General features: G+C 33.9%; 1 protein-coding gene across 3 annotated transcripts in view; it reads right to left on the bottom strand.

Moving 5' to 3' along the window:
- The window catches only part of CLYBL (citramalyl-CoA lyase), a 357,152-nt gene extending 331,613 nt beyond the window's left edge, over nt 1-25,539 (bottom strand). The window contains exon 1 of one of the 3 annotated variants that reach the window (XM_051984069.1): nt 25,194-25,539. In XM_051984069.1, coding sequence (XP_051840029.1) covers nt 25,194-25,312 — 119 coding nt within the window. In that variant the 5' untranslated portion in view covers nt 25,313-25,539. The remainder of the gene's footprint in view (nt 1-25,193) is intronic. The other 2 variants (XM_051984068.1, XM_051984067.1) reach the window with 2 other exon arrangements.
- Nucleotides 25,540-27,145: the final 1,606 nt, after the last annotated feature.

The following is a 27,145-nucleotide window of genomic DNA, read 5'->3' as shown; positions in this document are numbered from 1 at the left end:
AGAATATAAGCTACTACAGGGCAGATATTATTTCATTATCTCTGTATCCCAGAACCAAGCACAGTATCTGGCAAATATCTATTGATTCATGGATGGACTGACTACACTACTTTGATTGTGTAACTTTATGATTATTGAAAGAACTGCAATGGTTCCCATTGACTACAGAATAAATTGTTTATCAATGTTTAAGACCCTTCACAATTTAGGTCCAAAAGGTTTCCCAACCTTTTTTCATTAATTTCTTCTCCTAACTCTACATTCTGGTCAACCTGAATGACTCATTACTTTGGTTCTCATCATATGCACTAGAGAAGAACTCGGAGTAGTGCTCATGGCACAAGAGGGGGCTTTCAAAGATGGAATGATGATTCACTTAAGTAACTATTCATCTACAAAAGAGAGTTATGATAGTAAATAGGTGCTAAGACATAGGGGCAGAATGCCAGCAAACAAGATGAAACTTTAATAAAGGGAAGATACTCATAAATTGAGGGGCACTGGAATGGTACCTCTTCTCTTTTTCTTAATATATTCCACACTAGCCATACTAAAATAAGAAATTCTATAATTAGAGAGGTAAATCATGCATAAATGTAAATATCACTAAGAGAAGGTATCTGAATTACTATTAGTCATTAATACCTAAATAAAAACAATAATAATAGCTAGGTTTGCAAGTACTTGACAAATATTGTACCAATCAATCCTTCTACTATTCTTATGAGGTGCATAATATTATTATCCTCAATTGGATGAATAAAGAAAGTGATTGAGGTTAAGTGACTTCCTCAACTAAGATCACATAGCTAATATCTGGGGTAGGATTTGAATTCATCTCCCTGATTTTAAATCCTACACTCTAGCCACTGTGCCACTTATCAGTTCCTTTCCAAAGGGTTGAAAAGAAGATTTTATGTCTCAAAAATGGAAACCAGAATGAGATATTACTCCAGGAAAGTAATTCTTATGTGGTACCTTGAGCAGCCAAGAGGGAATCTTTTGCTAAACTGAGGCTATTCAATTGATCTCACCATACCTATTGTTCTCCTTGACAACCTTTTTTTTCCCCCACTAACTCAAAAGATATCTATCGCTATACTTGTCTTCACTTTGTCCTGGACACATGATGTCCTATGTATAACCATGTCTATTACGAAGAAAGTGATATAACTAGGAACAGACTCTGTTTTGTGCTTGTTTGTTGTTTGCAGGGAGGTAGGAATAAAGTTCCACAGCTTGCCAACTCTGGAAACATCATAAGAATTTAGTGGGCTGTATTAGGATGTAGATTGAATCTTGGCTTCCAAGATGGAGACTTTGAGGGTAGAAACTATGTTTTTATAAGGCCATAAAATACTCTATTGAGTTTATGACACTATTGAAAGCAAAGGGAACAATCAAAATACTTATCTAGGAGTAACAATACTATTTCAAGCTACAGAGAGACAGCATGTAGTAGGGGATAGGAATATCACACCTGCAATCAGGAAAACCTGTATTCAAATCTTCCTTTGGTACAATCTTTGTGACTATCTGGGAGCATTTAAACTTTAGGGAACTCTCTAAGACTTATCTACTAAGTTAACATAGCTTGAGAGAATTCCTCTATGTTGAAATTCAACAGACTCTAATAATTCAGTTTGTGATCCTCCAGGGACAATATATATAACTCTTATCAAGTGAAAAGATCAACATCTTTTAATGTTTTAGGATTTTAACCAAAATCCTAGTCTGTGAAGGGAATCCAGTTCAAATTCTAGAGTTTTGTGTGTGTGCGTGTGTGTGTGTGTGTGTGTGTGTGTGTGTGTGTTTCAAAATTAAGATTCAGTGTGCCTTCAGTCTCTGGCTTCAACAATTCTTGAATATGAATGAACTTTTTATATTTATACCACATTGTGTAAAGTAGGATTATCAGGAATTATACTTTTAAAGTTTTTTCTACTCATTCATTTGACCTTTTACTATCCACTAATATGATGGTTTAAAATATGCTATGATGAAAATACTCTTAAGTCTCTGTTTTAAAAACCTTGCTAATTTTGCACCTTAAAAAGGTTCACATTATAAAGTTCTGAATTAAAAGAAGCCTGCTCTTTCAGAAACTGCTTTGAATCAGAAGCTGTTGTGGCCAGGGAGAAGGGCATTCATTGCATTTACATTTCAGGTAATAGCGAGCCAGGAGCTAGCAGCTGGAAATACCTACTTGAAGAAAGGAAAGGCCTTTCTTCTTTGAGAGAGAAGAAAAAGTTAGGTCTTTTTGATTTGAGAAAATTAGTACAAAGGGGTTTCACATGGAAGCAAAGAGCGATTGTAGTCTTATGAGACTGTAATCTTTCTCTCTCTCTCTCTTTTTTTTTTTTTTTTTTGGCCAAGAAAATGGAGTCAGAAGGAACAGCAGAATTTGACTGTGAACTAATTTAATTAACACAGCCAAACTAATGGAGGGTATAACTAATTCACCTGTAGATAAAGCACAGAAAACCCATAAGCAATCAGAATACTGAGAACTAAGATGCATTAGGCTTTTTGATAGCCAATTGGCTGGAATACCAAAACTACAATTGAGTACAAGACAAGACTTCTAGATGAATTTGGGGGAGGGAGGAAGCCAGCAGGTCCAGAGATAAAAACAGATTAGTTGTAATTATAAAAGATGAGTGAAAAAGGTATCAAATTATAATAATGTATTTTTAAAACTCTTGCACTGAATGCATTATTACATTTTAATAGAAATATATCTTCTTAAAAACCCCTATCCCCTTCAACACACACACACACACACAACACACACACACACACACACACACACACACACACACACTCTTTACACTTCCCTTTTGCTGATCCAAAAAACAGTAATTAAAAGAACACTGCTAATACTTCTCAAACAATTACTATCTCTGTGAGTTTCTGGGTGAAAACACTCTTCCTTACCTACCACTCTCCTATGTGTGTTCTTTTTCTCTTATTAAAATATAAACTCCTTGAGGGTAGATATTATCTTGTTTTTGTATTTAAATTCCCAAAGTCTGGCACATAGAAAATATTATTTTAATAAGTTCTTCTCAGGGGATAGAGCACACTGATCATAGAATCATAAAGACCTGAATTCAAATTCAAATTCAAGCTTACTATTTGAGACTGAGCAAGTCACTTAACTAATCTTTGTCTGCCTCAGTTTCCTCAAGTGTAAAATAGGGTAATAATTACACCTACTTCCCAGGGATGCCATGAGAATCAAATGGAATGATATTTGTAAAGTGATTGGCTTTACAGTGCCTGACACATAGCAGGTGTTTACTAAATGCTTATTTCTTTTCTCCCACAGGGAAAAAATGCTCCAAATCATTAATAATGAGAGAAATACAAATTTAAGTAATTCCAATGTTTGCCTCATACTTATCAGATTGGCAAAGCTTACAAAAAAGAAAATTGATAAATGTTGGAGGAGTAACTGGGAAACAGGAACATCCGTGCATTGTTAGAGTATTATGAATTGACTTAATCATTTTAGAAAGGTATTAATTAGGTATGTCATTGAAGTACATAAACAGAACTTTTCTGATCCAGTAATACAACTCCTAGGCCCAGGCCAAAAGCAGATCTTTTTGATATGACAAAGAACTGGAAGCTAAGGGAGTACCCATCATTAGAGAAAGAGATGAACAAATAATGAAGTACTACCACACTCGTAGAAATTTCAAAAAGGCAGAATTCAGAAAAGACTGGAAAGACCTGAATAAACCATTATAATGTGAAATAAGCAGAACCAGGAAAAAAAAATTATAGTATAACAATAACATTGTAAAAATAAATAATTTGGAAGACTAAAGAATTTTGATCAACTCAATTCCAGAGGACCCATAATGAGCAATAGAGAGTTGATGAATTAAAATATACAGAAAAAGATACACATTTATGACAAGGTTAAAGTGGGGATTTGTTCTTTTTGATTATGCATATTTATTACAAGGAAGAGTTTTGATTTGATATTTTTATAGTAAGAGTTATTGTTCTTTTTCAGTAGGAGGAGGATGTGAGAAGGGGAAAAATAAAAACTTTTTTTAATTAATGCAGTCTAGTTTACTCTCTACTATTTTAGTTGTGTCAATTGTTTTTGTTGTTGCTTATCTGCAGTGTCTTCCCCAGACAGACTGTCTTTTAAGTAATTTTTTTTTTTGTAAAAGCTAACTTTAGTTATATGATTAAATGTAACAAGGCCTTCATAAGTGGCAACTAACAATGGAGGGAGAACAATTGGTGGGGACTGAGCCAATGGCATTACAGAAGAAAAATCCCCAAATTCTTAGAGGTATTGGAATGTTATAAGGAAGACTGGGAAAATTAGCCAAAATACTTGCTACATGTGGAGGCTCATTTGGGATAAAATAATCAGGCCTTTTGAATTTGTTAGACCCCTAGAGAGATTCTCTACTCAGAACTTTCATTTTGAAATACATTGTTATTTAAATTCTTTATGATCATCAAGAATTTTTTTTATTTTCAGTTTTAATTGTATAGTCATTTTTCCAATATGTGTTTCTCTTATAAGTAATTTCTATTTGATATGATTTTTGTAAATTTGTGTATTTATCAATTCATTGAATGTTTAAGCACAGTTAATTGTTATATTATTGAGTCCTACAGAAGTATATATTTTTAGAGTATTATGAGAAATTAAAATTTTGCATCATACAATTGAAAAATTTTCAATTTCTTTAGTACTTTATTCCTTTGTATGTGTGTGTGTGTGTGTGTGTATGTGTGTGTGTGTGTGACTCTTTTGCCTTGCCTTTTGGCTTATGACTTGTTTGATTTTTTTTCCTATTTCCTATTTTTACTATTGTTTCTGAATCTGTTCATCATAAGATTTAATGAGGTTTTATTCAACATGTAAAGGATTGCTTGCCATCTGGGGGAGGGGGTGGAGAGAGGGAGGGGAAAAATCGGAACAGAAGTGAATGCAAGGGATAATGTTGTAAAAAAATTACCCTGGCATGAGTTCTATCAATAAAAAGTTATTTAAAAAAAAGATTTAATGAGGTTTGCAATTCCATTTGGATTGACCTTTCCATGCTAGAGGGTTAATTTCGGTTGTTCTTGGTGTTAGAAACTAGAGGAAATTTTCCTAAATCTTTAAGGAGATCTCCAATGGTGCAAAGATCCCAAGAAAAATCTTGGTGTGTCTTATATGGACAGGGACACTTAGAAAAGTATGTTTAAATTCTAACTGGATGATATCATGCACTAAGGGACTTATTGTAAAGTTTCACCCAGGAGCACTGGTTTCTCACCATAGGGTAAGGACTGTCTTCCAAAGTGGCTGTGATAACCTTGATTGTGGTTCTTTAGTTGTTGAACTATTTCTTTCTTCATGCTTGTGGTATTTTTTGCTTGACATGAAAGCTCTGGATATTGGTGGTAATATTCCTAGGTGTTTTCAGTTTGGTATTTCTTTCAGAAGGTGATTGGCAGATTTTCTCTATTTTTATTTGATTATCTGAATCTAGTAGATCTGAACAGTTTTCTTTTATTTCTCAAAATATAATGTCTAGGCTTCATTTTTACAATGGATTTCCAATGGAAAGCCTAATTGTTCCTAAATTATCTATCTTTGAACTGCTTTGTGAGTTAGTTATTTCTGACATTTTACATTTTATTCTTTTTTTCAATTTTTAAAATTTGTTCCAATATTTCCTGAAATCTCATGGAGTCATTAATTTATTTGGCCTATTCTAGTTTTCAATTTTGGTAAAAATTTTTACCACTATTTCTTCTAAGATACATATTCTTTCAATTCTTCTCTCCAGGTCTTTTCATTTTTACCACTTGAGTCATTTCTTCTAACAGTTTATGTAATTTTTGTGGAAAAAAATCCATTTTTTCCTTTGAGTTTTTGCTTATAATCATTATGTAGTTACATTTATAATCACCTTTTATACTGGTTCATGCTTTATTTAATTGACTCATCTTACTTTAGCTTTAGTGCCTGAATAAAATCCAGCTCCTACTCTACAATTAAGAGAAGTAATTGACTTTGTTTGATCTAAATCTGGGTCCTCTGGGTTCCTATAATGATAATGATAATAATAATAGTAAATAACATTTATACCACACTTATTATATAACAGGCACTATGCTAAGCTTTTACAATTATCTCATTTGGTATTCATAACAATAGGTAGACACTATTATTATCCCCATTTTATAGAAGAAGAAATTGAAACAGGGATTAGGTGACTTGTCCAAGATCACACATCTAGTACGTGTCTAAGGTTTTATTTGAACTCAGATCTTTCTGATTCCAGCCCTAGTCTTCTATCCACTTCACCTAGCTGCCTCATGATAACATATGCTGCATGTATCTTTCATATGTCTTTCCAATGTCCTCTGGATGATTTATAACTTTAATATTTTTGGAAATTGTAGCATTCCGTGACTTATTGCCTCCACAGCATCACCAGAAGAATATACCAAGGAAAAAAAAAATATATATATATATATAAAATATCTACAGATGCTGAGCTTTAATATTCTACTTGTTCTTGTGAAAACTCTCTCAGATATACTGGAGCATCAAGGAGTCTGAAAATAACACTGGCCTATATTCAAAAATTCATGCCAAGGGAAAAAACCTTTAAATTTGTTACCTTAAATCAGCAGGAATGTTTAGACAAATGTATAATCTAGAGAAAAAATACACCCACATATACACATACAATATATGCCTTCCACCCTCTCATGTCAAATGTATTATTACTAATGAATTTGTTTTATTTTGATCATATTTTAAATAAAATGTTATTTTTACTATTTCTCTAGACAGCACCAACTTTTTAGCAAAATGTATTCCAAGAAACTGCTCTGGAAAACAAAATGGCAAAAAATGAATCATTTTTGTTTTTTGTATGTTATGAGCACTTTGAAGCATTCAGTTCCTTTCTTCTTCTCTTAGATAGTACTCTTTTGTTAGTGAACTGGAATGAAAATTGATTTTTTCAATGAGGAAGGTAGTCAGATTCAGCAAGTAGCACCTGACATTTACCCACAAGTAGATTCAATTACTCTAGGATATTTACATATAACCAGTCACAATTATCCTTTCCTTTTACTGGTCCTACCTCTGATTAACAGCTTGATCACAGACCACTAATAGATTAGACATTCACATTTATGTAAACATATATAAACACATTCAACTATTCCATTATACCAAAAAATTAATATTAATAGCTAACATTTATACAGTACTTACTATGTGTTAGGCGTGTGCTAATTGCTTGACAATTATCTTAATAATAATATTAATACCTATACCAAAGAGAAGGAGAAAATTTGGAACTCAAAATTTTAAGTGAATATTAAAAATTGTTTTACATGTAATTGGGAAAAGATAAAATATTAAATAATAATAGCTAATTTTATATAACACTAAACATTTTTCTAAGTGCTTTACAATTATTATCTTAATAATAGCTAACATTTATATATCAGTTATCATGTGCCTGGACCTGTGCTAAGCTCTTTATAATTATCATAATAATTTATATTGCTTATTTTATTCTCATAACAACCTCGTGACATATTTTACCTCCAAAAATGCTATTTTAAATTCTCTGGTTATTTTTCTAAATTAGTTTTTCCTATCTATGATTTACTTTCAATAAAACAATAACATGGATAAAAAATATAATTTCTTTACTAAAATAGGTGTAGTAGTTTTTTTTGTTTGTTTGTTTTCTTTTTAAAGAGGTACTTAAACTCCCAGACAGATTTAACTCTCTCACTGCTTTAGCACCCTCCAGTGCTTCATTCATGAAATAGCATTTGGAATTAATTTTCTAAGACCCATTTCTGACAAGAGGGAAAGAAGAAATATTTTCCTATTCGACAAAGACTGTGGTGGCATTAAGGAAGAGGAATTAATCAACCTAATGCCATAATAAATTCCAAATGAATAGATGATCTATATATAGTTGTGCTATTAAAAATTAGAAAATGGAAGGTGTAATCAAACTGTGGAAAAGGAAAGGGTTCATAACCATACAAAGAACAGAAGAAACAGAAAATATCTATTTTCTATTTATGATCTCTATGTATGAAATTTGTAAAGCTTTTGCATAAATGAATTTAATGGCCCTAAAATTAAGAGAAAAATAAGGATAAAGGAAACATTTTACATAAAAAATTTTGATTTTTAAAAAATCTCACAAAGCAAATTGACATAAACCTGCAAGATATTTAAAAGCCAAATTATCAAAAGACGTGGAAAATTTGCAAAAGAAGAAATGCACATGCTCAAAATGGCAGAGATGATAGCAGACCTAAATAGAGTGGAAAGGACCATAGGAAGACAAGCTATCTATCAATTGGTTCAGACATTCTAGAAAACAATTTGCAAGTATAGAAGAAAAGTGAACTAAGTTGTTCAAACCATTTAACCCAAAAATCCAACTGCTGTGACATCATGTTTCTTCCAAAGGGACTAAAGATAGCAAGAAAGAGTCCAAATATATAAAATATTCATAGGTGCATTATTTATGATTACAAAAAGCTAGAAGCAAAATGTATGCCCAGTGATTAGATGTTAGTGGAACAAACTGTGATATATGAATGTAACTGAATGCATAACAAAAATAACAAATATGTTGAAAGCAGAGAAAGATGAGAAAATTTGTATAAAGTGATACATAGTGAAGAAAGAAGTCAAATAACACTCATATATATACACACACATATATAATTACAATAACACTTAACAATAATAATTAACATAGCACCCACTATGTGTCTGGCACTATGTTATTATTTTCTTTCCCATTTTACAGAGGAAGAAACAGAAGAAGAAAGATTAAGTGATTTGTCTAGGTTCACACATTTATGCTGCAATTAGTATAGTAGAAAAGTATAAAGTGATATTAACTATTGATCACAATCATTTACTTGGTGGCCCTTCTCAACTGCTTTCAGAAAACCTTTTTTGGAAAAGATCATATTTTGAATTATGGCTAAGAAATGTCTGCCATCATTTGCGAACAAAAGTTATTGTAAATAAATATTTTTAAAAGAAAAATCAATGAAGGCAGCTAGGTGTTGCAGTGGATAGAATACCAGACCTGAAGTCAGGTGGGCCCAAGTTCAAATCTGGTCTCAGACACTTAATACTTCCTAGCTATGTAATCCTGGGCAAGTCATTTAACCCCAAATGCCTCAGCAAAAAAAAAAAAAAAAAAAAAAGTGAGTGAAGAATAAGTAGTTATTTTTGAATGATGTATTATCCACAGAAGTACAAAATCCTTAACATACAGTATTGCCAGCCAAAAGCATGAGTAACCCATTTAAACTCTGACCCTTATCTTAAAATTCCAATCTCACAGATTAGTTTTAAGATAGGACAAAAGTACAGGTTTCTAGGGCAGGTAGGTGGTGCAGTGGACAGAGTGCTGGATTTGAAGTCTCAAATGCAGTCTCAAATACTACTAGCTGTGTGGCTCCAGGCAAATCATATAACCTATTTGCTCAGTTTCCTTAACTCTAAAATAAGGATAAATAATAGCACTTACCTCACAGGTTATTGAGAGAATCAAATGAGAGCATATTTGTGAAGTTCTCAATTTAGCCTGTCTGGCACATAATAGGTGCTATATAAATGCTGATTCCCTTTCTTTCCCTTCATGTAGTCTGTCTTTGACTCCTATAACAAATACCGACACCAGCCTTTGTTGGCCCAGGGACAGTTAGGAAAGTAATGTATTGATATTGGAAGGCAATATAGATATTAAAAGAATTGACTGATCACCTCAAGAAAGATATCCCCAAAATAAAAACTCCAAGAAACATTACAGCCATATTTCAGAACTGTTAGGTCAAGTAAAAAATACTGAAAATGGCTAGAAAGAAACAATTCAAATATCAGGGAGTCACAATCAGGACTGCACAGGACTTGGCAGCTTCAACATTAAAAGATCAGAAGTCACAGAACACAATATTCTGGAAAGCAAGGGAGCTAGGACTACAACCAAGAATCATTTGTCCAGTCAAATTAAACATAATACTCCATGGGAAAAATATGTTTATTCAATGAAATAGAAGGATTTCAAGCTTTCATAAGAAGACTAAAATTGAATCAAAAAATTGATCTCCACTATCAAAGCCTAAGGGAAACATAAACAGATTAAAAAGGAAAACAAAACATACCTTTATGTTTCAATAAATTTAATAAAGACAAACTATTTAAAGCTCTACATGGGAAGATTATACTTGTAATTCTTGAAAATAGTGTTGCTAGCATGATAATTGTGGAAATATGCATAGGAGAATTGTACATGTTTAGCATATATTGGAATACTTGCTGTTTAGGGGAGAATGAAAGGGGAAGGGAAGGAGAAAAAAAATTGGAACCCAAGGTTTTGCAAAGGTGAATGTTGAAAACTATGTTTGTGTATATTTTGAAAATAAAAAGCTATTTTTTAAAGTAATAAAGGGATATATGTAAAATTAAAAAGTAAAATTATGTTGCTAATAATATAACTAGAAGAAATATACATAGAAAGTATGAGTTTAAGGTAAATTTGAGGAAATGACATTTAAAAATTAAAGGATGAAGAAGAAGAGACCACTTCACGCAGGAGAAGAAAGGTAGAATGAGGTAAATTATTTCACACGAAGAGGTACAAAAGAACTATTACAGTGGAGGAGAATATGGGAGAATGGGAGAAGGGCATCACTTGGACCTTACTTTTATCAGTATTAACTTAACAGTATTAGCTCAAAGAGGGAATAATATATATAATTAGTTGAATATAGAAATCTGTCTTACCTAATAGGGAATTAGAAGGGGAGGACATCAAGTAAAAGGGTGAGGGAGTTGACAAAATGGAGGGCAGAGAACAGGAGATAGTAAACAGAAGTAAAACACTGATGAGGAGGGAAAGGGTGAAAAGAAAAAGGAGACAAATAGGAGAAAGAGTAGAATGGAGGAAAATACATAGTTAGTAATCATAACTGTGGTTGTGAATGGGATGAACTCTCCAATAAAATGGAAATGGCTAGTACAGTGGCTCAGGAGAAAGAATCCTACAATATATTGTTTACAAGAAACACACTTGAAACAGAGAAAAAGAAAGAGGCTACAGCAGAATCTTTTATGCGTAGCTGAAGTAAAAAAAAAAAAAAAAGCAGGGGTAATAATCCTGATCTCAAAGTAAAAGCAAAAATAGAACTAATTAAAACAAATATAAAAGGAAACTACATCTTGCTAAAAAATATCATAGACAATAAAGCAATACCAATACTAAACATATATGCACCAAATGGCATAGCATTAAAATTCTCTTTTTAAAAGTCTTGTCTTTTATTTTATTTTTCCCAATAATATTTCATTTTTTCCAAATACAGGTAAAGATAGTTTTCAACATTCATTTTTAATCTCTTTTTTTTCTTTTGTGAAGCAATTGTGAATTAATTTGGGATTAAGTGACACACCCAGGATCACACAGCTAGGAAATGCTAAGTGTCTGAGGCTGGATCTGATCTCAGGTCCTCCTGACTCCAAAGCCAGTGCTCTATCCTTTGTACCATCTAGCTCCTCAATATTTGTTTTTGTAAGATTTTGTGTTCTAAATTTTTCTCCCTGCCTCCTTGATCTCCCCTCTCCCCAAGCCAGCAAGCAATCTGATAAAGGTTATATAAGTACAATCCTCTTAAACATATTTCCCCTTGTGCAAAAAAAAAAAAATCAAATCAAAAGGGAAAAAAAGCCACAGGAAGGAAAACACATAAACAAACAAAACTATGAAAATACTATGGTTCAATCCATAGTCAATCTCCATAGTGCTCTCTCTGGATGCAATAAGCATGTTCCATTCCAAGTCCATTAGAAGTACCTTGAATTACCACATTGTTGAGAAAAGCAAAGACCATTACAGTTGATTATCGCATAATCATATAACATAACACATGTATAATGTTTTCCTGGCTCAGCTCACTTCATTTAGCATCAGTCCATGTAGGTCTTCCCAGGTTTTCTGAAATCAGCCAGTTTATCATTTCTTGTAGAATAATAATAATCTATCATATTTGTATTTCATAACTTATTTAGCCATTCCCCAATTGACAGGCATTCACTCAATTTCCAGTTCCTTGCCATTACAAAAAAGCTGCTATAAATGTTTTTGCACATATGGGTCCTTTTACCTTTTTATTAGCTCTTTGGAATATAGACCCAGTAGTGAGACTAGCATTCAAATTCTTAATGGAGATGTTAAGTAAGTTACAAAAAGAAACATACTAATAGGTGATCTCAACTGTCCCCACCAAGAACTTAATAAATCCAACCAAAAATAAACAAGAAACTAATTAGGTAAATAGGATATCAGAAAAATTATACATGACAGACCACTGGAAAAAGCTGAATCAGAACCAAAAGGAATATACATTTTCTTAGTATCATATGGCACTAAATAAAAAATTGAACATGCAATGAGGCATAAAAAGCTCAAAATCAAATGTAGAAAAGCAGAAGTATTAAATGTATTCTTTTCAAATCATAGTGTAATAAAAATCACATCCAACAAAGGGAAGTAGAAAGATAGAGTAAAAATTAATTGGAAACTAAATAATATAATCCTAAAGAATACATGTGTCAGAGAACATAACCAAGAAACAATTAATTTCATTAAAGAAAATGACAACAATGAGACAATATACCAAAATTTATGGCATGTAGCCAAAGTAGTAATTAGAGAAAAATTTACTTCTCCAAATTCTTATATCAACAAAATGGAAAAAGAACAGATCAATGAATTGGGCATCCAATTAGAAAAATTTAAAAAGAACAAATTAAGAATTCCCAATGAACCACCACATTGGAAATCCAGGAAATCAAAGATGAGATTAATAAATCTGAAATAAAAGTAAAACAAAACAAAACAAAAAGCTACTGAGCTAACAAAAAAATCTATATGCTGGTTTTATGGGAAAAAAATAAGATAAGTCATTGGTTAATTTCATTTTAAAAAAAAGAAAGAAAATAAATCTCTAGTATCAAAAATGGAAAGAGTAAAGTCACCATCAATGAAGAAAAAATAAAAGCAATGACTAGGAAATATTTTGCCCAATTATATACCAATAAACTGACAATCTGAGTAAAATTGATAAATATTTATGAAAATATAAATTACCAAGATTAACAGATTAGGAAACAGATTATCTTTAAAAAATAAATTGAACAAGTCATTAATGAACCTCTAGGAAAAAATCCCTAGGAACTGATGAGTTCATGAGTGAATTTTACCAAATATTAAAAGAACAATTAATCCTAATATATAAACTATTTGAAAAAATAGGCAAAGAAGGAGTCTTACAAAAATTCTTTTATGACACAAATCATAGTACTGATACTAAACCAAGAAAAACTAAAATAGAGAAAGAAAATTATAGACTAATTTCCCTAATGAATATTAATGCAAAATTTTGAACAAAATACTAGCAAGATGGTTACAACAATATATCATAAGGATTATACACTATGACCAAGTAGGATTTATACCAGGAATGCAGGGGTTGATTCAACTTTAGGAAAACTATCATCATAATTGGCCATTTCAATAACAAGACCAACAGATATATGATTATCTTTTACCCCTTTTTAAAGTGAGGAGTGTTTCAGTAGATACCGAAAAAGCTTTTGACAAAATACAGTACCCATTCCTATTTAAAAAAAAGAATAAAGAGCATGGAAATAAAGGGAGTGTTCTCCTTTAAAATTATAAGTAATATCTACCTAAAATCATGAGCAAGCATTATCTTTAATAAGGATAAACCAGAAGCCTTCCCAATAAATGTTAAAGAGGATGTGAGAAAAGTGGGATACTAAAGCATTATTAATGGAGTTGTGAATTGATTCAATCATTCTAGAGAATAATTTGGAACTATGCCCAAAGGACAAACAAACTACATATCCTTTGACCCAGCAATACCATACAATACTTGAACTATATCCCAAAGGTTTCATAAAAAAGGAGAAAGGATATATATTTGCAAAAATATTTATAGCAGCTCTTTTTGTAATGGAAAAATATTGGAAACTGAGGGGATGCCCATAACTTGACGAAATGATTGAACAAGCTGTGGCATATTATATAATGGAATACTATTGAGCAATAAGAAATGATGAACAGGCAAATTTCAGAAAAACCTGGAAAGACTTGTATGAATTGATGCAAAGTGAAATGAATAGAACCAGAAAAACACTGTACACATATTGGCAACCCTGTGTGATAATCAACAATGAATTACTCAGCTCTTCTCAGCAGCACAATGATCCAAAACAAGAATAAAGACTTCATGAAAGAAAACATTATTCACATCTTAGATAAAAGACTGATTGATCCTGAATGTAGACTGAATCATATTTTTTCACTTCAAAATTTATAAAATATCTAGGAATATACTACCAAGACAGACTCAGGAAATATATGAATATAAAACACTCTTCATAGAAATAAAGATAATGAATTAGAGCAGAATTAATTGCTCATGAATAAAGAATTTATTGCTTATTAAAATATTAAATTTTAAAATATTTAAAATATTAATTATTAAAATATTTAAAATGACAAAATTACCTAACAATTTATAGATTCGGTGCCATGACATCTGAATTACTAAAGGACTGCTTAAAGAACAAGACAAAATTATAACAATTCATTTGCAGGAATAAAAAATAACAGCCCTCTAAGGCTAACAGGAGAGGCAAAAGCACCATTACAGAGCTATGGTTCTTAAACTTTTTAATCTCTTTTACAATCTTATAAATTATTGAGGCCCTGAATTACTAGTTTTCAGGTTATAGTTATCAATATTTAGCCATGTTAGAAATTAAAATGTCTTAAGAGTATTATAAAAAACAGTTTTGACCTTGTAGACACACACACACACACACACACACACACACACACACACACACAGAGGAGTCCCTAGACCATACTTCAAGAATTGCTGATTTTGAGGACCACTTCAAATCCTGCCTTGAATACTTACTTGGGGTAAGCCATTGAATATTCCTGGGCTTCAATTTTCTCATTAATAAAATAAAGAAATAGTACTCAAAGATTTCTAAGGTTACTTTCATTTAAATTTTTTTATTTTGATAATAACTTTTTATTTTCAAAACACATGCAAAGATAGTTTTCAACATTCAACTTTGCAAAACCCTAAGGTTACTTTCAACTCTAAATTCTGATCCTTTGCACATATATAGAAACATATTCAAAAAAATGAGTAAGTGTTGTTCAGACATTCAGTCAATTATTTATGACCTACTATTTAGGGGTTTTTCTTGGCTAGGATGCTGGAATGGTTTAATATTTTCTTCTCCAGTGGATTAAGGCAAACAGGGATGAAGTGACTTGTAATCACGTAGCTAGTAACTTTTTGAGACTGCATTTGAACTCGGTTCTTCCTAACTCCAAGTCTAATATGCCACTGAGCCATTTTGTTGTTCAGATACAACTGAACTTTGTGCCCTTTCTTGGCAAAGATGCTAGCTTGGTTTTTGCCATTTTTTTCTCCAGTTCATTTTATAGATGAGGAAACTGAAGCAAACAGTGTTTTGCCCAGGATCACACATGTCAGAGACAGTATTTAAACACAGGAAAATGAGTTTTTCTGACTCCAGGACTGGCATTCTATCCACTATGCCACTCAGTTTCATTGATGATAGTAGAAAGTTAATTTAAAATACCACTACACACCTGTCAGACTGGCTAAAATGACAGGGAAAGATAATGAGGAATGTTGGAGGGAATGTGAGAAAACTGGGACACTGATGCATTGTTGGTGGAATTGGAATACATCCAGCCATTCTGGAGAGCAATTTGGAACTATGCTCAAAAAGTTATCAAACTGTGCATACCCTTTGGTCCAGCAGTGTTTCTACTGTGCTTATCATAAAAAGGGAAAAGGAACTGTATGTGCACGAATGTTTGTGGCAGCCCTCTTTGTAGTGGCCAGAAACTGGAAACTGAATTGATGCCCATCAATTGGAGAATGGCTGAATAAATTGTGGTATATGAATATTATGGAATATTATTGTTCGGTAAGAAATGACCAACAGGATGATTTCAGAAAGGCCTGGAGAGACTTACACGTACTGATGCTGAATGAAACAAGCAGAGCCAGGAGATCATTATATATTTCAACAACAATACTATCTGATGATCAATTCTGATAGACCTGGCCATCTTCAGCAATGAGATGAACCAAATCAGTTCCAATGGAGCAATAATGAACTGAACTAGCTACACCCAACAAAAGAACTCTGGGAGATGACTAAGAACCATTACATTGAATTCCCAATCCCTATATTTTTGCCCACCTGCATTTTGGATTTCCTTCACAAGCTAATTGTACAATATTTCAGAGTCCGATGCCTTTTGTTCAGCAAAATAACAGTTTGGTCATGTATACTTAATGTGTATCTAATTTATACTTTAATATATTTATCATCTACTGGTCATACTGCCATCTAGAGGAAGGGACAGGGGGAAGGAGGAGAAAAATTGGAACAAAAGGTCTGGCAGTTGTCAATGCTATAAAATTACCCATACATATAACTTGTATATAAAAAGCTATTAAAAATTTTTTTAAAAAGTTAATCCAAGTTCAGGCAATAGGGGAAATATGTTTGGACAGCCTTCTGTTTAGGAACTCCCTCCTCCCAGGAAGGAGAAGTTCTCTTTATGTCACAGCTTCTAATAGAAACTTAACCAATCCAGAAGTAAATCTAGATTTCTATTATTTCCTCTTTGAAATGGGAGTTATAGGATTCAGGTTTGCCTCTTACACTCAGGCAAAGAAAAAGCTAGAACATACTGATAATAAATGGATATATAAGAATTCATCCATTTTAGAACAGAAGGAAATGGTAGTCATTTGACTACCTGGTTGATTCTTAGTGAATGTCTTAAGCTTTCTGAGCCTCAAATTTCCTCATTTGTGAAACTGGGGCAACAGCACTTACCTCATACTATTGTTGTGGAGAGCAAATGAGATAAAGCACATAAAGAACCCTGCAAACCTTAAACCTTAAAGTGAAGGGTTAATGAATTTGAGTAATTCTTTGAGTAATCATTAGTGGCAGGTGAATAAATATGCATGCAGGATAAATTGAAAGGTAGACTACATGGTAGAATTAATATCAAAACATAAGCATTTAAAATAAGCACCTTCTCTGTTCAAGACCCTTTACTAAAGTTCTAATCCAATACATCTTCATGGTATGGCTTTGATTTTGGGTTTTTAGAGGATTTCTCAGTGAAGAAAAATCTCTGGCAGAGTCTAAGAGAGTTTCACATAAGAAGTGGCACTTAAGTTGGTACCTGAAGAGTGAGAAGTATTTCAATAGGCAAGGATGAGGAACGAATACAGACCACAACCCCAAGGTATGGGAGACAATTTCCATGAAGGCAAAAAAAAAAAAATTGGTCTGTATTGATCAAACTGTTAGCCATCATTTTAGCCCAGCCACTGGGATAATGGAACCCAAACATTATATCAGAACAACAAACAGAGAAGCTTTTCTCCATCTCAGAAATGGAACCAGCCTTAAGAATCTGGTTCAAAAGTATGATTAAGACAGGCCAATTAGAACAGAAGGAGTGCACGGGGGTCTATGGTTGGGCCAAGGAGAAAACCAACAGCAGAGAGATAGGATTTCCTGAGGCTAAGAATTAGAGGGAACTCCAGTGAAGGGTGGAGAAGGCATCTGTCCAAGCCCACAGCTGTGTTGCCTTCAGCTGAGATGGGGAGGGGATGAAGCAAAAAAATGACAGGTTGACTATCTGCATGAAGTAAATCATCATTAATCAAAGCCCTACACTCCTCCCTTCATGTTTTCCTGACCTTGCTCTTTGCTCTCTTCCATCCTTCAGACAGGACAATGAGCATGGACCCTTTCCAGCAGGTTTGCTGACTCTCTCTTAGCCTTTTAATCATCCCTAAACCCCTCCAGGGCCCATCCCTGAAGTACAGAATAGCATCTGCAAAAACAACCCAAAACAACTTGAAACTAAGGGAGTAACCTTGGGATCAGATTTTTTTTCAATCTTTTATGGTTTATAACATGTTTGATTTTTTAAAAATAATTTTATTTATTTTTATTCTGAACCTAATCAACATTAAACAAATATTTCTATATGCCAACAGAAAAAAAGAGTACATAAAACTGTGAGTCTATAATTAGCAGCTTGTTTTTATTTTTAAGTATACAATAAATTCAATGTATTATTTTCAAAACTGTCTAACTTGTCTGCTATTTACTTTTGTTCTATCTTTTATATAGTTTTTAAAAATAATTAATGATCCCCTCTTTCTACTTACTATTCCTTTCCCATTTTAATAACCCCATTTCTAGTCTTTCACACTTTACCAAAAAAAAAAGAAAGAAAAAATAAAACTTACTCCAGATACACATAGTCAAATAAAACAAATTCCCTCACTAACCAAATCCAAAGATGGATATCTCATTCTGCACTTTAAATTCATCAACCTATGTTAGGAGGAATGTAATGTATTTTAGCCTCAGTCTTTGGAAATTATGTATGGTCACTGCATTGATCAAATCTCTAAAGTTCTTTAAAGTTCTTTGTCTTTACAATACTATTTTATGTAAATTGTTCTCCAGGTTCTGCTCACTTTACTTTGCATTAGTTTATATAAATCTTCTCAAGTGTGTCAGAAATAATCCTTTTTAACTATCTCTTAGTGTACAAGAGCATTCCATTACATTCATATACCATGATTTGTTCAGTCATTTCCCAATTTATGAGTACTCCCTCAGATTCCAATTTTTATCATCACAAAAAGAGATGCTATATAAAAAGGAAAAGGACCCATATATGTAAAAATGTTTGTAGCAGCTCTTTCTATAGTGGTAAGAAATTGGAAATTGAGTGGATGTCTTTCAGTTAAAGAATGACTTCATAAGATATGGAATCTGAATGTAATGGGATATTAATGTTCTGTAAGAAATGATAAGCAGTATTTCAGAAAAGTCTGGAAAGACTCATATGAACTGATGCTGAGTGGAGTAAGTAGACCAAAAGAACATTATACACAGTAACAATGAAATTATGTGATGATCAGTTGTGATAGATTTGGTTCTTTTCAACAATGAGGTGATTCAAGGAAATTCTAATAGATTTGTGATAGAAAGTGCCCTTCACATCCAGAGAAAGAAGTATAGCGACTGAATGTTGATCAAAGCATAGTATTTTCATCTTTGTTGTTGTTATTTTTCTTTCTGTATTTTTTTCCCTTTTGACCTGATTTTTTTGGTGCAGTATGATGAATATGGAAATAGGTTTAGAAGAATTGCACATGTTTAACCTATATCAGATTGCTTGCTGTCTAGGAGAAGGAGGAAGGAGGGAGAAAAAATTGAACACAAAATTTTGCAAAAGTGAATGTTGAAAAAAACTATCTTTGCAAATATTTTTAAAAAAAGAGATGCTATAAATATTTTTCTAGATATGCTTCCTTTTCTTTCTTTGCTCTCTGAGATATAGATCTAATAGTGTTATTGCTGGCTCAACAGGTAATATTCAATTTTATGATCTCTGGAGCAAAGTTTCAAATTATTCTCTGTACTCTACATATACAATGTATTAATGTTCCTGCTTTCTTACAGCTGTTCCAACACAACTGTCATTTTCTGCTTTTGTCATTTGTGCAAATTTAATAGATAAGAATTGGAAACTGAGTTGTTTTAATTTGCATTTTTCTTATTATTAGTTATTTGGAAAATTTTCAAAAATATGGTTTTTGAATGCTTGAATTTCTTCCTTTGAGAACTATTTATTCATATTCTTTGCTTATTTATTTACTGGGTAAGGACTCAGACTTTTCTTTACAAGGGCCATGAACCAGAGTAAATCCAAAAAGGCAAAAAAGTGGGTAGAGGTCAAGGACAGAACAACACAGACACTAGAATCCGGTTTCCACCATTCCCATCACTTCCTTCCAGATAATACACAGCTCAACATCTCTATAATTCCAAAATGAGAATGACTATATTCTATTTTAAACTCATAATATTTAGAAAAGGATCTTCAAACTATGCCCAGTAGCAAACTTTCTGCAGATCCCAGAGGAGGAAGGAACATCAAGTCATTTCATGGCAAAAAGGCAAACTCCAGAAGGTGGCACTGGGTGATTTGGCACTGTGTCCCATTCCTCTAGTGGGAGGCTGTTTGCCAGATACTTAACCCAGTTGATTAGGAATTTCCTGCCTATCATTAGGGCTGCCCATCTGTTTGCTCCCTCCCTCCAATGGTCTGAATTTCTGTTGTCCTTTTGTGGGAGATCTGTTGTCACTACACAGTCAATCCCCAATTTTTAGTACTTCCTTAATTTCAAAGAAATATGTTTTTGTACATATGTTTCATATTCTTCTTTCTTTGATCTCTTTGAGATAAAGAGCTAATAGTGGTATTGCTGGTCAACAGGTATGCACATTTTTGTGATCATCGGGGATTTAGTTTCAAGTCACTCTCCATAGCTCCACCAGTAATGTATTAATGTTCCTGAATTCCTATAGTTGCTTTTGTTACATTCCACTTGGGAACATTCATTCTAACTGATCCCAGTAACTTCCAGTGTTACTTTGATTGCCTGAGAAGCCAAGCCTCCCTTTTTATAGTCCACTCTGTTGGCTGAGAAAAGTTTGGTCAGGTTGAGATAGCCATGAGAATAGCAACTAGCCAGTTAAATTCTACCTTCTGCCATTTGGAATATTCCATATTGCAGCCCAGACTTCTCAGTCATGTTCTCATTCTTAGCCTTAAAGTTAAAGTATAACTCTTCTCTAAGTCAAACAACCAAATATAACTATTATTTCATGGCTGCCTCCTTAGTTCAAATTATAGAGACACAAATGGGAAGAACAAGGAATAGAACAAAGTCAAAAATTTCAGAACTTCTATCCAAATGTCCTATTAAACATCTGGGTCATTAAAAAATAATAAAATAAAACACGACAGGTGTCTCCTGCACAAGATTTTGTTGAGAGGGATGCTTACTGTTCCTGCTACTCAAATGATGTATCCCATGGATCTTGGAGACTCTTTCTATTTTTTCCTTATTATTAATGAGAGGGTGTGATGACTTTTCAATTTAATTCAAATCAATAAGCATTTATTAAACATGCACTCTCTGCCAGATACTGTGCCAGTATTTGAAGAAACAAAAACAGAAAGAGACAGGAGATAGCACTTGATCTGAGCCTTACTAGGAGCTTGGGATAGAAAGAAGCAGAGATAAAGAGGGAAAAGCAATATAAGTATGGGGGACAACCTATGAAAAGCCACAAAGAGAGGAATTATGATGCTGTGTATTGAGAAAAAAGATCTAAACCCAGGTTAGATGTAATACAGAGTAGATGAAAAGAGAATAATTGAAATCAAGTTAATGGATTCCCTGGGATACTAGGCTAGACCTATTCATAATCTGTAGGCAGTAATCATCTGGGACAGTGTTTCTCCACCCTGGTCCAATTCAAGAATATCTTCTTAGTTTTAGGAATCCCTTCTCCAAACAAGAGATCATGTCTTACTCTTCTATTTCTGTGGAATAGACAAGAATTTCCAAAGAGGTGCTGAAAAATTTGTCATTTTTTTGTTTTATTTGTTTGAATATCACCCGAATCACTCTTTAGATTAATTCGTTATTTCCTACCAAGTAGTCAGCTAATAGTCAAAATCCATAAAGAAGCTGGCTGTCTAACTTTTTGATATTTGTTATATGGCATATTTAGGGGTAGGAATTGCAAACTGACTTTATATATTTTTACTGGACTATTTTCTTTTATTCTGTTTGGATCCCCAATCACATATGGGTCTGAGGCTGCTAGGTGGCAGGCCTGGAATTCAAATTTGGCCCCCAAGACTTACTATCTGTATGACACTTATTTGCTTTGGTTTTTTCACCTATAAAATGTTGGACTTGAAGAAGTTGGGGTTGGAAAAAAAAATAGCAAACCAGTCCAGTATCTTTGCCAAGCAAAGCACAAATGAGTTCACAAAGGATTGAATATAATTGAACAACTATAAATTTCAGTTAATAATTGTCCATTTATGCCATATCTTCTCATTATCCAATGAAGTATGAACAACAGGCTTTATGCTCAACTAGATGGATTGAGAAATCTATTTTCCCAGAAGGAAAACTATGGAAATTCCAGAAAAAAGGCCAGTTACCACCTTCAAAAGGCCATTTCTCTAATCCTTCCCGTTTGCTCCTATACATCTATCTGGTATCCATTCAATAAACAGATGTGCTGCTTACACTCTCAAGATTTTGGCATATTATTAATATAAACTCAGTAAGTAGTCTGTTGACAATCACCTCTTGTTGATGGACTTTTCACCAGTGTGTCTTAAACACAATATAATCATATCTAACACCAATCCAATCTTTTATTTTAGTAAGTCAACTAAAATAGAAGTATTCAATGCAGCAGATGAAAACAAAATCAGTACAGGATCACAAGCAAATTATAAGAAACAACTATAGTCCAAAAAGTCCCATTCTTTTCAATTATTTCAAGACAGTACAAACAATCTACATTAATATCAGTCTGATCTGCTACTTCTCTCCCTACATCAATATTATTGTCTACATAGTTGATAATTACAGCATAGGATGTAGCAATTAAAGTAGACATTATGAAATGCTGTGCTTTTCAAACATTTGATACATCTTTCCAAATTTTATCAACACAATTATAACAATTAGAGAACTAGTTCTTCAAGCAAAGAAAACCTTAAGTAAAATAATAATATCTGATATGGATACAGCAATTCAAGGCTTAACAAGAACATTATGCACATTACTAATTTAAGATTCAGATAATTTAGCTACTGAATTATCAAGACATGACAAATTATTAAGGTCAGTTCTTCCCTTTTCCTAGTCTACTTTTATAATATAAGGGGAGGAGGACTATCCTCCTGTGCAAACATGGGCCTAAACTTTTTTCCATTCTGTATACAATATGGCTATTTTGTTTCTCTGCTTTTGTCTTGCTCTGCCATTTTTACTGACCAACTTTGATTGTAAAATTCTAAGAACACATTTCAAGAAATATCCTAGAATTCCTATTAATCCAATTAATACACTTAAATATGATCTTAGTTTGCAATATCTTTTCAAGGTTAATTCCCCTCAAACCAGTGGGAAATTTTTAAGTTAAAATTCAGATTCAAATTTTTATTAGGAAAGTCATATCAGAAAGGATCATGAAGACCCTCCAAAGATTACAATTACTTAATACAAAATTAGGGCAATAGGTTTTTCAAGTAAAACGTCCCTGGAGAGGTACTAACTACCACTAATTATGACAATCACTGTTAAATTGGTTCTCTACAGGCCCAAAGGGCTATCAAACTGCTTATTCTTTAACCAAACAAAATTACTACTAAGTCTATATCCCAAAGAAATCAAAGAAAAAAGAAAAAAGACCCATATGTAAAGAAATTTTTTATAGCAGCTCTTTTTGTGGTAGCAAAGAACTGGAAATTGAGGGGATAATTCATCAGTTGGGGAATGGCTGAACAAGTTGGGATATATGATCATGTTGAAATAATTTTGTGCTATAAGAAATGCTGAGGGGAATGGTTTTAGAAAAACATAGCAAGAACTATATGAACTTATACCATTTCAGTCAACTCATACTTGGCCAACTTAAAGTGATGGTTTACTTAATAATATTTATTTAATTAGGGTGAATTTGTATGAAAATTTTCTTTCCATATGGGTTTCCAGATGAGATATCAATGCCTTTCTCTTTTGAAATGTCTTTGCATATGGGTACAATTTGGGGTATGTCATCTTGTTGGATTTTCTCCTATATCTCTACACTAATAAGTGTGAGATGACTCTGAGGGCAACGGAGGGCATCCTAGTGAGATACTAATGAAAGATCGAGGTACCCAAGAGCTTGAGAGTTGTAAGAGAGAATAACGAAGGGGCCAGAGATACTGAATTTGAAAGTCACTACATATAGCATTTATAAAGTAGCTCTAGTTCCTGAGTATAGTGCGAAATCTGAGAACTTTGAAGTACTTGAAGATGCAAGGATAGGTGAATGAACTACCTAAATATTACCTCAGCTTGGACTTCATTAAGATTCAACCAGGGAGAAAAACATGGAAAGACAAGCATGAAATAACAAAGAATGAAAAGAGCAGAACCAAGGGAACCATGTATACATTAACCCCAATGCTGTTTGAAGAAAATTGTATTAATTATTCTAAGTATTATAATTACTCAAATCAAAACTTTCTTTCAAGTATATGTGATTTCATTTATTCCCTTTACTAGTGTCATGTACAACTCTCCCATGCCCAAGGGGTTTCAGGAGTTACTGAGGCAAGGGGGAAAAAAAAACCTCATTAACTCAATAATTTCTTTCCATTTAGCTTCGAGCTAGGAAGAATCTGCCAGAGTGTATACTAAGAGACATAGCCCCTGAAAGGGCTGTCCACACCCTCCCCGAACACAGAGGTAGAGTAAGACTCTCGTGGGTCATCTATCTAACAAGAGTTCATCATATTGCACAATAATTGTGACATCATCCACAACTGTCTGTGAGGTTTCTTTTGCTTTCTGGCTGTTTGGGGTTCAGCTTCCCTACTTTTAGTGTCCCTAAGTATTTCTACGGCAAAAGTCTCCTCGAAATCACAGAATGGAGAAAGACATAGGAAATCTCTATAAACTATAATAGTTATAACACATATATAACATAATTGCTATAAAAAATGCGATATTTCTAAACCTCATTCAGCCTCAGAGTCTCTCCGGGAATATGAGGACTAGTTGTCCTTGAAGGCTCCCTACATTTCGGTAAACGCCGATAAGTGGGTGAAAGGGACTGAAGGAAGGAAGCAGGAAGAGCGCGCAGTCAGAAAGTGAAAGGCCAACAGAGCCAGGGGGCGCCCGGAGCAGGCAGAGCCGGAGGCGGAGCCTGCCAGTCTTGGGGACACTCCGAAGGCGTTTGGGGGGGGATGGGAATTCAGACACGTTTGCGGAGAACCAGGGCGACAACACTCTTTGCAAACTACGGGAGTCTTCGAGAAGTGCAGGGAGGAATGGGGAGCCCGGGCGGCTGGGGGTTGAGGGCAGAAACTCACAGATTGCGCAGGAGCCCCGCTCCAGCTCCGACTCCGGCTCCGGTTCCGGCTCTTGCAACAGCAGCAGCGGCCACCGCAGCGGCAGCGCGACCGGCCTTCTGCAGCATTCTTAGCGCCATCTTGCCGTCAGACTCTAGGCTCCAGCTAGAGGCTCTCACGCCTACTATTCGGCCCCCGGCCTCAGACACCTTCCCCGGGCTGCAATTGCACCCGTCCTGAGTTTCCCTGCTTGTGCCACACGCGGCGCCGCTGCCCGGGCGCCTATTGGCCCGAGGGGGCGGCGCAGCGGGGTGCCCAGGCCAAGGTCGCGGGCAGGGCCCTCTGCCGTGGGAGCCGGTGCTCCTCTGGCGCCTTTAAATCTTTTTTTGTGTCTTTTCTGGTATTTTGTATTGTTTCACTTCAGATAAGCCCGGCCAATGTCTGACACTAGTTGCTCAGGCACCAAGTCGAATGGAAACTTTTTCTCTGAATTTGAAACATGTATCATCAATTTTTCCCCCTATATTTTCATCAATTTTGCTGACTTTCCCCCTTTTCCTTTTATTTTTATATGTTTTAATTATATGGGGTAGTTAGTTCTCTGGGATAGAGAAATTTAGTGTAAACTAAACTGAGTTAAAATATATATAGTGTAGAGTTTAAAATTTGAGTGTAAAATTTGGAATTTTAGTGCAAACTAAATTGAAGTTAAAAATACAAACCATGAATAAAATTTTATTTTGAAAATTTTATTGGAACGGGCTTTTAGGACCGGCCTATGTAGGTCTGTGGTGAGTCCCTGTCATCCCTGCCCAAGAATTAATATGCAACCCTTGCATTTCATTTTAATTTTATTTTATGGGGTTATCTTTACTCCAGGTTGATCATGTTTCAGAAGGGGTTAAATGCGGAACCTAGGAGGAGACAGAATTTGTAGGAATGATTCTTTCCTAGTAAATGCTCTTATAATAGCTTTATGAGCAGGATGATAGCCGAAGAGACTTGAAACTCCGGATTGCTTTCTCTCTCTCTCTCCATACAAAAAGCTTCTTTTCTGATATGGGCATCTAATAATAATTCAACTTTAAAAAAAAAAAAAAAAAGGCTTGCCACCTCAAGTGAGCTGATTTCATTTCTTCCTTTTCTCAGATTAAATTCATCATTATGTTTGTTTGTGTGACTGCACTCAACTATCCATTGCATGAAAAAAAGAGAAAAGGTATATAAATTTGTAATATAATCCACTTTGCCTGGCCACATGGAGTTTACAATCTGCTTTGGAATAGGATGCACATACAAATAACCAATAATAGACCATCCCCTCCCCTATGGCAGATTCAAAATAACCTCTGACAAGCACATAAAATTTGTTAATCTAGGCAAGTCATTTAATTTTTGTAGTCAGTTTTTGTACATGGTTGTTTGTATATTGTCTCCTTTAGATTGTAAACTCAAGAGTGAGGACTGTCTTTTGCCAGTCTTTGTATCCCCATTACTTAGTACAATGCCTAGCACAGAATGTGCTTATTAAATATTCCTTGACATTGATACCAACCCACAACACTCAAGTGCTGTCAGAACTTCATTAAAATATAATTGGGAAATATTTTAAAAATAAAAATACAATACAATATAGATAATATTAATATGTGGTTTTCCAAGTCAATATAAGGCCAACAGGGATCTTTATGTATGATTTAGTGGTCTTCTTCTCTATTTGAGTTTAATTTATTGTTCTAGGCAACCCTTAAACTAATAGTGGAAGTTCCCTCCCTGTACTAATGCAATCATAGGTTTGGTCTTTAGCCTGTAAACAATTATAACAGTAATATTTGGGACACAGGGGGAAAGGCAATTACATTCTAGAAGTAAAAAAAAAGGGGGAAGAATCAGGGGACGTTTCCTGGGGATGATTAGATTAGACTTTGAGAAAGGAGTAAATATTCATCCAACTGTGGGGAAGTAAAGGGGAA

This window comes from Antechinus flavipes, chromosome 3 (genome assembly GCF_016432865.1).
Source record: "Antechinus flavipes isolate AdamAnt ecotype Samford, QLD, Australia chromosome 3, AdamAnt_v2, whole genome shotgun sequence".
Classification (NCBI taxonomy): Eukaryota; Metazoa; Chordata; class Mammalia; order Dasyuromorphia; family Dasyuridae; genus Antechinus; species Antechinus flavipes.
This window is presented reverse-complemented; position numbering and strand designations above follow the sequence as displayed.